The sequence below is a fragment of the Bombina bombina genome, chromosome 10 (genome assembly GCF_027579735.1).
Source record: "Bombina bombina isolate aBomBom1 chromosome 10, aBomBom1.pri, whole genome shotgun sequence".
Lineage (NCBI taxonomy): Eukaryota > Metazoa > Chordata > Amphibia > Anura > Bombinatoridae > Bombina > Bombina bombina.
Window position 1 is genome coordinate 110,761,176 of NC_069508.1, and position 15,229 is coordinate 110,776,404.

The window sequence follows — 15,229 nt, forward strand, 5'->3', positions numbered from 1 at the left end:
TCTCTTTTTTTCAGATGAATTTTTAAATGAACATCATCATTCTGATACTGATAATGGTTCTTCTGGTTCAGAGGTTTCTGTCTCAGAGGTTGATGCTGATAAATCTTTGTATTTGTTCAAGATGGAATTTATTCGTTCTTTACTTAAAGAAGTGTTATTTGCATTAGAAATAGAGGATTCTGGTCCTCTTGATACTAAATGTAAACGTTTAAATAAGGTTTTTAAATCTCCTGTAGTTATTCCAGAAGTGTTTTATCTCACTGATGCTATTTCTGAAGTAATTTCCAGGGAATGGAATAATTTGGGTAATTTATTTACTCCTTCTAGACGTTTAAGCAAATTATATCCTGTGCCATCTGACAGATTAGAGTTTTTTGGGACAAAAATCCCTAAGGTTATGGGGCTGTCTCTACTCCTGCTAATGTACTACTATTCCTATGGTAGATAGTACTTCATTTAAGGATCCTTTAGATAGGAAAATTGAATCTTTTCTAAGAAAAGCTTACTTATGTTCAGGTAATCTTCTTAGACCTGCTATATTTTTAGCGGATGTTGCTGCAGCTTCAACTTTTTGGTTAGAAGCTTTAGCGCAACAAGTAACAGATCATAATTTTATAGCATTATTATTATTCTATAACATGCTAATAATTTTATTGGTGATACCATCTTTTGATATCATTAGAGTTGATGTCAGGTATATGTCTCTAGCTATTTTAGCTAGAAAAGCTTTATGGATTAAACTTGGAATGCTGACATGTCTTCTAAGTCAACTTTGCTTTCCCTTTCTTTCCAGGGTAAATAATCATTTCGTTCCTTTCCTCACAACAAGGAACAAAAGCCTGATCCTTCATCCTCAGGAGCGGTATCAGTTTGGAAACTATTTCCAGTTTGGAATATATCCAAGCCTTATAGAAACCTATAGCCAGCTCCTAAGTATCTATGAAGGTGCGGCCCTTATTCCAGCTCAGCTGGTATGGGGCAGATTACGTTTTCTTCAAAGAAATTTGGATCAATTCCGTTCTTAATTTCTGGTTTCAGAAACATTGTTTCAGAAAGGTACAGAATTGGCTTCAAGTTAAGGCCTCCTGCTAAGAGATTCTTTTCTTTCCCGTGTCCCAGTTGACACAGCAAGGCTCAGCATTTCTGAAATGTGTTTCAGATCTAGAGTTGGCTGGAGTATTTATGCCAGTTCCAGTTCTGGAACAGGGGCTGGGGTTTTATTTTATCTCTTCATTGTACCAAAGAAGGTCAATTCCTTCAGACCAGTTCTGGATCTATCATTATTGAATCGTTATGTTAGGATACCAACATTCAAGATGGTTACTGTAGGACTATCCTGCCTTTTGTTTAGCAAGGGCATTATATGTCTACAATAGATTTACAGGATGTGTATCTGCATATTCCGATTCATCCAGATCACTTTTAGTGTCTGAGATTCTCTTTTTAGACAAGCATTACCAGTTTTGTGGCTCTACTGTTTGGCCTAGCCTCAGTTCCAAGAATTTTTTTCAAAGGTTCTCGGTGCCCTTCTTTCTGTAATCAGAGAATAGGGTTTTGGTATTTCCTTATTTGGACGATATCTTGGTACTTGCTCAGTCTTCTCATTTTCGAAGAATCTCATACGAATCGACTTGTGTTGTTTGTTCAAGTTCATGGTTGGAGGATCAATTTACCAATCAGTTCATTGATTCCTCAGACAAGGGTAACCTTTTTAGGTTTCTAGATAAATTCAGTGTCTATGACTCTGTCCTTGTCAGACAAGAGAAGTTTAACATTGATATTAGCTTGTCAAAACCTTCAGTCACAATCATTCCCTTTGGTAGCCTTATGCATGGAAATGTTGGGTCTTAGGACTGCCGCATCAGATGCGATCTCCTTTGCTCGTTTTCACATGCGACCTCTTCAGCTCTGTATGCTGAACCAATGGTGCAGGGATTACTCAAAGATATCTCAATTAATATCTTTAAACCGATTTTACGACACTCTCTGACATGGTGGACAGATCACCATCGTTTAGTTCAGGGGGCTTCTTTGTTCTTCCGACCTGGACTATAATCTCAACAGATACAAGTCTTACAGGTTGGGGAGCTGTGTGGGGGTATCTGACGGCACAAGGGGTTTGGGAATCTCAGGAGGTGAGATTTCCGTTCAATATTTTGGAACTCCGTGCAATTTTCAGAGCTCTTCAGTCTTGGCCTCTTCCGAAGAGAGAGTTGTTCATTGTTTTCAGATAAGACAATGTCACAACTGTGGCATACATCAATCATCAAGGAGGGACTCACAGTCCTCTGGCTATGAAAGAAGTATCTCGAATTTTGGTTTGGGCGGAATCCAGCTCCTGTCTAATCTCTGCGGTTTTTATCTCAGGTATGGACAATTGGAAAGCGGATTATCTCAGTCGCCAAACGTTGCATCCGGGCGAATGGTCTCTTCACCCAGAGGTATTTCTTCAGATTGTTCAAATGTGGGAACTTCCAGAAATAAATCTGATGGCTTCTCATCTAAACAAGAAACTTCCCAGGTATCTGTCCAGATCCCGGGATCCTCAGGCGGAGGCAGTGGATGCATTTTCACTTCCTTGGAAGTATCATCCTGCCTATATCTTTCCGCCTCTAGTTCTTCTTCCAAGAGTAATCTCCAAGATTCTGAAGGAATGCTCGTTTGTTCTGCTGGTAGCTCCGGCATGGCCTCACAGGTTTTGGTATGCGGATCCTGTCCGGATGGCCTCTTGCCAACCGTGGACTATTCCGTTAAGACCAGACCTTTTGTCTCAAGGTCCTTTTTTCCATCAGGATCTGAAATCCTTAAATTTAAAGGTATGGAGATTGAACGCTTGATTCTTGGTCAAAGAGGTTTCTCTGACTCTGTGATTAATACTATGTTACAGGCTCGTAAATCTGTATCCAGAGAGATATATTATAGAGTCTGGAAGACTTATATTTCTTGGTGTCTTTCTCATCATTTTTCTTGGCATTCTTTTAGAATACCGAGAATATTACAATTTCTTCAGGATGGTTTAGATAAGGGTTTGTCCGCAAGTTCCTTGAAAGGTCAAATCTCTGCTCTTTCTGTTCTTTTTCACAGAAAGATTGCTATTCTTCCTGATATTCATTGTTTTGTACAAGCTTTGGTTCGTATAAAGCCTGTCATTAAGTCAATTTCTCCTCCTTGGAGTTTGAATTTGGTTCTGGGGGCTCTTCAAGCTCCTCCATTTTGAACCTATGCATTCATTGGATATTAAATTACTTTCTTGGAAAGTTTTGTTCCTTTTGGCCATCTCTTCTGCCAGAAGAGTTTCTGAATTATCTGCTCTTTCTTGTGAGTCTCTTTTTCTGATTCTTCATCAGGATAAGGCGGTGTTGCGAACTTCTTTTGAATTTTTACCTAAAGTTGTGAATTCCAACAACATTGGTAGAGAAATTGTGGTTCCTTCATTATGTCCTAATCCTAAGAATTCTAAGGAGAAATCGTTGCATTCTTTGGATGTTGTTAGAGCTTTGAAATATTATGTTGAAGCTACGAAATCTTTCTGTAAGACTTCTAGTCTATTTGTTATCTTTTCCGGTTCTAGGAAAGGCCAGAAAGCTTCTGCCATTTCTTTTGCATCTTGGTTGAAATCTTTTATTCATCTTGCCTATGTTGAGTCGGGTAAAATTCCGCCTCAGAGAATTACAGCTCATTCTACTAGGTCAGTATCTACTTCCTGGGCGTTTAGGAATGAAGCTTCGGTTGACCAGATCTGCAAAGCAGCAACTTGGTCCTCTTTGCATACTTTTACTAAATTCTACCATTTTGATGTATTTTCTTCTTCTGAAGCAGTTTTTGGTAGAAAAGTTCTTCAGGCAGCGGTTTCAGTTTGAATCTTCTGCTTATGTTTTTTGTTAAACTTTATTTTGGGTGTGGATTATTTTCAGCAGGAATTGGCTGTCTTTATTTTATCCCTCCCTCTCTAGTGACTCTTGTGTGGAAAGATCCACATCTTGGGTAGTCATTATCCCATACGTCACTAGCTCATGGACTCTTGTTAATTACATGAAAGAAAACATAATTTATGTAAGAACTTACCTGATAAATTCATTTCTTTCATATTAACAAGAGTCCATGAGGCCCACCCTTTTTTGTGGTGGTTATGATTTTTTTGTATAAAGCACAATTATTCCAATTCCTTATTTTATATGCTTCGCACTTTTTTTCTTATCACCCCACTTCTTGGCTATTCGTTAAACTGATTTGTGGGTGTGGTGAGGGGTGTATTTATAGGCATTTTAAGGTTTGGGAAACTTTGCCCCTCCTGGTAGGAATGTATATCCCATACGTCACTAGCTCATGGACTCTTGTTAATATGAAAGAAATGAATTTATCAGGTAAGTTCTTACATAAATTATGTTTTTTCACTGTTATTTCAAATTTTGACAAAATTTGTGTTTCTTAAAGGTGCAGTAACGTGTTATATATTGCTTGTAAACTTGTTTAAAGTGTTTTCCAAGCTTGCTAGTCTCATTGCTAGTCTGTTTAAACATGTCTGACACAGAGGAAACTACTTGTTCATTATGTTTGAAAGCCATGGTGGAGCCCCATAGGAGAATGTGTACTAAATATATTAATTTCACCTTAAACAGTAAAGATCAGTCTTTAACTATAAAAGAAATATCACCAGAAGATTCTGACGAGGGGGAAGTTATGCCGACTAACTCTCCCCACGTGTCAGACCCTTCGCCTCCCGCTCAGGGGATGCACGCTAATATGGCGCCAATTACATCAGGGACGCCCATAGCGATTACCTTGCAGGACATGGCTGCAATCATGAATAATACCCTGTCAGAGGTATTATCCAGGTTGCCTGAATTAAGAGGCAAGCGCGATTGCTCTGGGGTTAGGAGAAATACAGAGCGCGCAGATGCTGTAAGGGCCATGTCTGATACTGCGTCACAATATGCAGATCATGAGGACGGAGAGCTTCAGTCTGTGGGTGACATCTCTGATTCGGGGAAACCTGATTCAGAGATTTCTAATTTTAAATTTAAGCTTGAGAACCTCCGTGTGTTGCTTGGGGAGGTATTAGCTGCTCTGAATGACTGTAACACAGTTGCAGTATCAGAGAAATTGTGTAGGCTGGATAAATACTATGCGGTACCGGTGTGTACTGATGTTTTTCCTATACCTAAAAGGCTTACAGAAATTATTAGCAAGGAGTGGGATAGACCGGGTGTGCCTTTTTCCCCACCTCCTATATTTAGAAAAATGTTTCCAATAGACGCCACTACACGGGACTTATGGCAGACGGTCCCTAAGGTGGAGGGAGCAGTTTCTACTTTAGCAAAGCGTACTACTATCCCGGTTGAGGACAGTTGTGCTTTTTCAGATCCAATGGATAAAAAATTGAAGGGTTACCTTAAGAAAATGTTTATTCAACAAGGTTTTATTTTACAGCCCCTTGCATGCATTGCACCTGTCACTGCCGCGGCGGCATTCTGGTTTGAGGCCCTGGAAGAGGCTATCCATACAGCTCCATTGACTGAAATTATTGACAAGCTTAGAACAATTAAGCTAGCTAACTCATTTGTTTCTGATTCCATTGTTCATTTGACTAAACTAACAGCTAAGAATTCCGGATTCGCCATCCAAGCGCGTAGGGCGCTATGGCTTAAATCCTGGTCAGCTGACGTGACTTCGAAGTCTAAATTACTCAACATTCCTTTCAAGGGGCAGACCTTATTCGGGCCTGGTTTGAAGGAAATTATTGCTGACATTACTGGAGGTAAGGGTCACACCCTTCCTCAGGACAGGGCCAAAGCAAAGGCCAAACAGTCTAATTTTCGTGCCTTTCGAAATTTCAAGGCAGGTGCAGCATCAACTTCCTCCGCTTCAAAACAAGAGGGAACTTTTGCTCAATCTAAGCAGGCCTGGAAACCTAACCAGTCCTGGAACAAAGGCAAGCAGGCCAGAAAGCCTGCTCCTACCTCTAAGACAGCATGAAGGAACGGCCCCCTATCCGGCGACGGATCTAGTAGGGGGCAGACTTTCTTCGCCCAGGCGTGGGCAAGAGATGTTCAGGATCCCTGGGCGTTGGAGATCATATCTCAGGGATATCTTCTGGACTTCAAAGCTTCCCCTCCACAAGGGAGATTTCATCTTTCAAGGCTATCTGCAAATCAGATAAAGAAAGAGGCATTCCTACGCTGTGTGCAAGACCTCCTAGTTATGGGAGTGATCCATCCAGTTCCGCGGACGGAACAAGGACAGGGTTTTTATTCGAATCTGTGGTTCCCAAAAAAGAGGGAACCTTCAGACCAATCTTCTGGACTTCAAAGCTTCCCCTCCACAAGGGAGATTTCATCTTTCAAGGCTATCTGCAAATCAGATAAAGAAAGAGGCATTCCTACGCTGTGTGCAAGACCTAGTTATGGGAGTGATCCATCCAGTTCCGCGGACGGAACAAGGACAGAGTTTTTATTCGAATCTGTGGTTCCCAAAAAAGAGGGAACCTTCAGACCAATTTTGGATCTAAAGATCTTAAACAAATTCCTCAGAGTTCCATCTTTCAAAATGGAAACTATTCGGACCATCCTACCCATGATCCAAGAAGTTCAGTACATGACCACAGTGGACTTAAAGGATGCCTACCTTCACATACCGATTCAAAAAGATCATCATCGGTTCTAAGGTTTGCCTTTCTAGACAGGCATTACCAATTTGTAGCTCTTCCCTTCGGGTTGGCTACAGCCCCGAGAATCTTTACAAAGGTTCTGGGCTCACTTCTGGCGGTTCTAAGACCGCGAGGCATAGCAGTGGCTCCGTATCTAGACGACATCCTGATACAGGCGTCAAGCTTTCAAGTTGCCAAGTCTCACACAGAGATAGTTCTGGCATTTCTGAGGTCGCTCGGGTGGAAAGTGAACGAGGAAAAGAGTTCTCTAGCCCCACTCACAAGAGTCTCCTTCTTAGGGACTCTTATAGATTCTGTAGAAATGAAAATTTACCTGACGGAGTCAAGGTTATCAAAACTTCTAAAAGCTTGTCGTGTTCTTCACTCCATTCCGCACCCTTCGGTAGCTCAGTGTATGGAGGTAATCGGCTTAATGGTAGCGGCAATGGACATAGTGCCATTTGCGCGCCTTCATCTCAGACCGCTGCAATTATGCATGCTGAGTCAGTGGAATGGGGATTACACAGATTTGTCCCCTCTGCTAAATCTGGATCAAGAGACCAGAGATTCTCTTCTCTGGTGGTTGTCTCGGGTACACCTGTCCAAGGGTATGACCTTTCGCAGGCCAGATTGGACAATTATAACAACAGATGCCAGCCTTCTAGGTTGGGGTGCAGTCTGGAATTCCCTGAAGGCACAGGGATCATGGACTCAGGAGGAGAAACTCCTTCCAATAAATATTCTGGAGTTAAGAGCGATATTCAATGCTCTTCTGGCTTGGCCTCAGTTAGCAACACTGAGGTTCATCAGATTTCAGTTGGACAACATCACGACTGTGGCTTACATCAACCATCAAGGGGGAACCAGGAGTTCCCTTGCGATGTTAGAAGTCTCAAAAATAATTCGCTGGGCAGAGTACCACTCTTGCCACCTGTCAGCAATTCATATCCCAGGCGTGGAGAACTGGGAGGCGGATTTTCTAAGTCGTCAGACTTTCCATCCGGGGGAGTGGGAACGCCATCCGGAGGTGTTTGCTCAGTTGATTCATCGTTGGGGCAAACCAGAGTTGGATCTCATGGCATCTTGCCAGAACGCCAAGCTTCCTTGTTACGGATCCAGGTCCAGGGACCCAGAAGCGACGCTGATAGATGCTCTAGCAGCGCCTTGGTTCTTCAACCTGGTTTATGTGTTTCCACCGTTTCCTCTGCTCCCTCGACTGATTGCCAAAAATCAAACAGGAGAGAGCATCGGTGATTCTGATAGCACCTGCGTGGCCACGCAGGACTTGGTATGCAGACCTAGTGGACATGTCACAAGGTCCTTTCAATCATCCAAATCTAATTTCTCTGAGACTGACTGCATGAAGATTGAACGCTTGATTCTATCAAAGCGTGGCTTCTCCGAGTCAGTCATTGATACTTTAATACAGGCACGAAAGCCCGTTACCAGGAAAATCTATCACAAGATATGGAGTAAATATCTTTATTGGTGTGAATCCAAGAATTACTCATGGAGTAAGGTTAGGATTCCTAGAATATTGTCTTTTCTCCAAGAGGGCTTGGACAAAGGATTATCAGCTAGTTCCTTAAAGGGACAGATTTCTGCTCTGTCTATTCTTTTGCACAAGCGTCTGGCAGAGGTTCCAGACGTCCAGGCATTTTGCCAGGCTTTGGTTAGAATTAAGCCTGTGTTTAAACCTGTTGCTCCCCCGTGGAGCTTAAACTTGGTTCTTAAAGTTCTTCAAGGAGTTCAGTTTGAACCCCTTCATTCCATTGATATTAAACTTTTATCTTGGAAAGTTCTGTTTTTGATGGCTATTTCCTCGGCTCGGAGAGTCTCTGAGTTATCTGCCTTACAATGTGATTCTCCTTATCTGATTTTTCATGCAGATAAGGTAGTCCTGCGTACCAAACCTGGGTTTTTACCTAAGGGGTTTTCTAACAAGAATATCAATCAAGAGATTGTTGTTCCATCATTGTGTCCTAATCCTTCTTCAAAGAAGGAACGTCTTTTACATAATCTGGACGTAGTCCGTGCCTTGAAGTTTTACTTACAGGCTACTAAAGATTTTCACCAAACATCTAACCTGTTTGTTGTTTACTCTGGACAGAGGAGAGGTCAGAAGGCCTCGGCAACCTCTTTCTTTTTGGTTTCAGAGTATAATACGTTTAGCCTATGAGACTGCTGGACAGCAGCCCCCTGAAAGGATTACAGCTCATTCTACTAGAGCTGTGGCTTCCACCTGGGCCTTTAAAAATGAGGCCTCTGTTGAACAGATTTGCAAGGCCGCGACTTGGTCTTCGCTTCACACTTTTTCCAAATTTTACAAATTTGATACTTTTGCTTCTTCGGAGGCTGTTTTTGGGAGAAAGGTTCTTCAGGCAGTGGTTCCTTCCGCTTAATCCTGCCTTGTCCCTCCCATCATCCGTGTACTTTAGCTTTGGTATTGGTATCCCATAAGTAATGGATGATCCGTGGACTGGATACACTACAAGAGAAATAAATTTATCAGGTAAGCATAAATTATGTTTTTCAACTAGCAAAATCTCATACAGAGGATGTATAGTGAATCTGGAAAAGAGTTCTCTTGTTCCGGCTACAAGGTTTTGTTTCTTGGGGACAATTATAGTTTCCCTGTCAGGAAATCCAAACTTCTTTCCTTGTGCCTTTCTCTCCAATCTGCTATTCGTCCATCAGTGGCTCATTGCATGGAGGTGATTTGTCAGATTGCTGCTTCCATGGACATCATTCCTTTTGCTCAGTTCCATCTGAGAACCCTTCTATGCATGCTCAGTCTGTGGAACGGAGACCATTCAGATTTATCGCAGAGGATAGATCTGGATTACCTCAAGAAATTCTTTTGTGGTGGATTTTACAGGAAGATCTGGCTCGGGCACTTGCTTCCTGAGGTATGGCATAAATATCTTTTTTGGTGCGAGTCTCAGGGTTTCTCTTGGAGCCGGGAGAGGATTCCCCGAGTTTAATCTTTATTTCAGGATGGCCTGGAGAAAGGTTTGTCAGTCAGTACTCTGAAGGGTCAGATTTCTGCGTGGTCTATTCTTTTGCACAAACGTCTGGCAGATTTCCCAGATGTTCAAGCTTTTGTTCAGGCCCTGGTCAAAATCAGGCCTGTGTTTAACCCTGTCGCTCTTCCTTGGAGCCTTAACCTAGTTCTTAAAATTTTTGCAGCAGGCTCCGTTTGAGCTAAAGCATCTTGATATAAAATTCTCTTGGAAGGTTTTGTTACTCATTGCTTTTTCTTCCGCTCGCAGAGTTCTGAGCTTTCAGCTCTGCAATGGGATTTCCTGTACCTTTATTTTTCATACAGATAAGGCAGTCCTCAGTACTAACTTGGGGTTTCTCCCTAAGGTGGTGTCGGATCGAAACATTAGGAAATTGTTGTTTGTTCTTTGTGTCCTAATCCTCCTCCTCATAAGGAACGTATTTTGCATAACTGGATGTTGTGCGTGCTCAAAAATTTTACCTACAAGCTACTAAAGTTTTCGGCAATCTTCTGCTCTGTTTAACGAAGGTCTCTTCTACTACCCTTTACATCTGATTAAGAAGTATGTTTCACTTTGCTTATGGGACAGCTGGACAGCAGTCTCCTGAGAGAATTACGGCTCATTCCACTAGGACTGTCCCCTCATCGTGGGCTTTCAAAAATTAAGCTTCTGTGGAACAGATTTGCAAGGCGGATTCTTTTGCCTCGGCTGAGGCCTCTTTTGGGAGATAGTAGGTAGCCTCCGCACTCAGAAATCAAGTATATCCATGCTTTGTAGGACCGTTTTTTACAACATTTAAGATCTATAAAGGATCCATACACTGACTCCTATGGGAAGACACTTTAGAGACCATCATGGTTCTGACACTGGTTTACTCAATATCCAGGGCATTGACTTCATACCGCAGCCCATGAGAGGGGGAGATAGAGAAAGATTACTTGATCAGAGTGAGGTTTATTGGATTTTTAATTTAAACACCAGAGTTCCATTGGGTCTTAATTCCCATATGGATACCAATCTTTTCTATTAAATTTCATATATGTGATCTGTTAATGACCAGTTTGACATTGTTTAAATATGGTATATCTGTGGTAAAATTAATTTATGTATTATGCATTGCTCCTTTTGGATTTTGTCTTTACACTTTGTTTTCTCATTAATATCATCATATGAGTAAATTATCAGTCCTGTGCTTATACTATTATCACATATATTATTTGAGAATTACTGGTATACCTGTATAAAGGTGCTCACTTGAGACAGCATACAGCTGGTGAGCAAGGGCTGGGAGGAGCCCGAAACGCATACAGCAGTTCGCTACAAGTGGTGATTTACTTGTGTATTTTTCGTGGATCCTGTGTTTTTATACTACAAGGCATGGATTTACTTGATTTCTGAGTGCGGGGTCTACATACTACTATTTGAATTTACCGCCGTGACATAGGCGGTTCTCCTGCACCGATAATAAGACCAGCCCCTCTGAGTGTTGTCGCTGAAGAAATGCCATAGGTAGGAGCCTCAGTCTGAGTGCTGAGGGTTTTGAACTGTTTATTGTCTTTTGGGAGATAGGTTCTTCAAGCGGTGGTGCCTTCTGTTTAGGACCTCCTGCCTTGTTCTCCCTCCCTGTTCATTCCGTGTCCTCTAACTTGGGTATTGGTTCCCACTAGTAATTGGAATGACGTTGTGGACTCTCCATGCCATAGGAAAGAAAACAAAATGTATTTCCTACCTGATAATTTTTTTTTTTGGGCATGGAGAGTCCACGACCCACCCTCTTTTTTTAAATTCTAATTCGCAGTTTTTTTGAGTAAACTTCAAGCACCTCTATACCCTTGTTTTTCTTCTTTTTCTGTTTCCCTTCGGCTGAATGACTGGGGGTTATGGGTAAGGGAAGTGACACTTAACAGCTCTTCTGGGGTGCTCTTTGCCTCCTCCTGCTGGCCAGGAGAAGAATAGCCCACTAGTAATTGAAATGACGTTGTGTACTCTCCATGCCCGGAAAGAAATTTATCAGGTAAGCATAAATTTTGTTTTCACATGCCATACTGAATGTTTCATTAGAGCGTTTAGTAGTAAGGTCTTTATTTCTGTTCTTCCTCATGCAAAAATGGAGTTACTACTTCTCTCTATCCTTTTTATATGGGTTGCTTTGCTGTTAACCTGCCACTGAGGATCATACAATACCATAAGTGTTTAACAGAAAACCAGATTTATTCTTCATCTTAAATTACTATTCATCCTGGTATAAAGGCCGACTGGATACTTTGTTTTTTTATCTCTTCTTGCTGCAGTACACTATCTCTGCAGAAAGTTTTAAATCCTGCTACTAGATCAGCTGTAATAACGAATTTGTCAGCCTCTCTGTGCTCAGATACACGCATCTGAGTTTGTTGGAGGGTAATTGTCAGTTTGGTTAGGGGGGGTAGTGGGCAGAGAGAGAAAGGAGGGGTAGCGGGCAGAGAGAGATGGGGGGGTAGCGGGCAGAGGAGGAGGAGGGGGTTAGCGGGCAGAGAGGGGGAGAGAGGAGGGCAGAGGTGGGGAGAGAGGACGAGGAGTGATATATTTTTGTTTTTTTATGGTGCTCAAAAACAGGGACCCCTGCCATATTTCACCTGTACCATTCAGATAATTGTATGTCTGTTACTCATTATTTTGTTATATACACATTTATTAGGTAGAAAACCATAGTGCTCTGGTTTAACTTCCTGTCTTTAACTTGTTTTAAAATAACAAAGCAAAGAGTTAGCAATATTTCCTTGCTAGTATGGTGAGCACATTGTATTAAATAATGCTGCATTGCAGATCAGTGACAGGTTCTCTATAGTTTCAGCAATGTATTATAGCTCTTTTTGTGAGACACTGTGACATCTAGGTAGGAGAGGCAAATTATTGCTTTGAACTGCATCATGTTTATAGGCTACATTAAAAAGGATGCCTAGAAATTAAGGCTAATTTATACCTTGATAAATTAGATCAAATAAACTGCTGATAATCTGCAGTGAATTAGGAGATGCTGATCTCTACGATAAACAGGTGACTTATTTAGCCAACCTAAGAATAAAAGAATGCAAGTGAAACATAATTCTACTACATATCCTAATTATTCTATATAACGAGTTCTCATTTATTAAGGGTTATAGGAACTATATCCTTTGCAAGAAATATGTAGCCCCTTAGGAACCCTCTGCAGCTATTCAAACATAAATCAGAGTTTAATACCACTCATACACTGTTGCAGATAAATACAAAAGTGAACTTGTCATTGCCAATTCTTGTTTTCTCAGAGGTGTAATTATACACGCTCCATAATCGCAATGTCTCCCGCTTCACACGGCGCATTAATATTAGAAAAAGAGACGTTCATTTCATTGTTTGGAATTTAATTGAATACCCAACATTGAAGGGTTTGATAGAAATTCACGTTACCTGAAAGTAAGCACTTTTTTTCCAGTTTAAAGGGACATGAGTACAAAACACAAATTATGATTATTGCACAAGTGCTTGCATTTATGTATGTGTTTATCCCCCTGCAAGGTGTTAAAGGGACACTATACCCAAACATTTTCTTTCATTATTAAGGGAGAGAATATAATTTTAAACAACATTCCAATTTACTTCTATTACCTAATTTGCTTCATTCTTTAGATATACTTTAATGAAGATATAGTGATGCACACGGTGAACCAATCAGAGGAGGCATCTATGTGCAGCTACCAATCAGCAGCTACTAAGCATATCTAGATATGCTTTTCAGCAAAGAATATCAAGAGAATGAAGCAAAATAGATAATAGAAGTAAATTAGAAAGTTGTTTATAATTGTATGCTCTCTCTAAATCATGAAAGAAAAAATTTGGGTTTCATGTCCCTTTAAACAAACATATAGATAATGCATTCTTTAAAACGGCAATGCATTGTGACCTAGCTGAACATTCGATAAGCCAATGACAAGGTATAGGTGTGTAGTAGCCAATCCCAGCGTATTCCCTAGGTATGCTTTGTCAGAAAAGGATGCTGAGATAACCAAGTAAAGGTAATTAAAGAAGTACATTGAAAAGTCTCTTAAAGAAATAGAAAAGTCAAAATTAAACTTGCATGATTCAGATACAGCATATCATTTTAAGATACTTGTATTTTCAAATGTACTTTGTTCTTTTGGTATCCATTGTTAAAAAATATGTACATATCCTCCACTACTTGGTGCTAGCTGGTGATTGGTGGCTGCACACATTTTTCTCATGTCATTGTCATTCAGTGTGCTCCCAGTAGTGTGTTGCTTCTCTGAAGCGGACTATAACGTGCATTTGGATCCTTTGTGAGCTTCTGAATGTGGAAGTAAGCAGCGCTTATGCCCTTCGGATATTTTCGTAGCTTGATTGATTCCTGTAAAAAAATCTCCACACTAAGATTTGTGCAAATCAAGATCTTCGTGTTGGGGATCTTTTACAAAAACTGATCTGGCTACAAAAATATCCAAAGGGCATGAGCTGCTGCTTGCTTCTGCATTCCGATTCGTACAGAGGATCCGAAAGCACATTCCTAGTGCCTTAATAACTTTGCAGCGGTTAAACAGTTATATACAAACAATGCAATAATAAAAAGCAGTAATGTATTGGAGCATTTTCTTTGATATATTTTTTTAAATTGCAAACTCTCTTATCTGAACCGTGAAGGTTTCATTTTAACTTCCACGTCCCTTTTAATACATGTTTTATACGTTTTGACATTGCACCACCTGGATTCTATTGAGCTAAATTCTTTTTAGCTATAGCTGTAAATACTTTAGTGATTGTGTATGTGTTTTTAAGATTTTTATCAAATGCAGCGTAAACACACACATTACCTTCTCAGTCATTTATACTCATACTTTTTTGGCTTAGGGCTTTCTTTTTCAATATTGTCTTTAATAACAACAAGTATATGATTTTCTATTTGCTTGACAGAATTAATTCACTGGACTGTTGGATACTGTGTTTTTTATTTTAAATATTACTCTGCTTTCAGTAAAACTGTGGTCCACTAACTTGGATAACTCCGTTGCAAGTATTGAAGCCAAAGCCAACGTTTGCTGTGTAAAGTTCAGTCCTTCCTCACGCTATCATCTGGCCTTCGGCTGTGCTGGTGAGTTGAGAACAAAAACACATTTTTTTACTATTAACTTTTTGTGATTTCTGATGCCATGATTGAGGGGTTTCGTGAACAGCTGTGTAACTACCATCTACATCAGGTGCAACCAAAGTTTTATTGTTTGGAGGGCTGATCACTAATGGTGCAATTGGTCAGGGGCAATAGTACACTAAAATCTCAATTATGGACAAGATAAACACTTAAAAGTAAAATTAGATTATATACTCATTTCTCCAACATAGGTGTGTCCGGTCCACGGCGTCATCCTTACTTGTGGGATATTCTCTTCCCCAACAGGAAATGGCAAAGAGCCCAGCAAAGCTGGTCACATGATCCCTCCTAGGCTCCGCCTTCCCCAGTCATTCTCTTTGCCGTTGCACAGGCAACATCTCCACGGAGATGGCTCAGAGTTTTTTGGTGTTTAAATGTAGTTTTTATTCTTCAATCAAGAGT

The 15,229-nt window shown here is 40.7% G+C and overlaps 1 protein-coding gene across 1 annotated transcript in view; it reads left to right on the forward strand.

The window, feature by feature from the left end:
* COP1 (COP1 E3 ubiquitin ligase) overlaps nucleotides 1-15,229 on the forward strand; it is a gene marked incomplete in the record, with an annotated part of 548,256 nt that overhangs the window by 286,577 nt on the left and 246,450 nt on the right. The window contains 1 exon segment of the mRNA XM_053693305.1: nucleotides 14,654-14,770. Within this exon segment, the coding sequence (XP_053549280.1) occupies nucleotides 14,654-14,770 (117 nt within the window).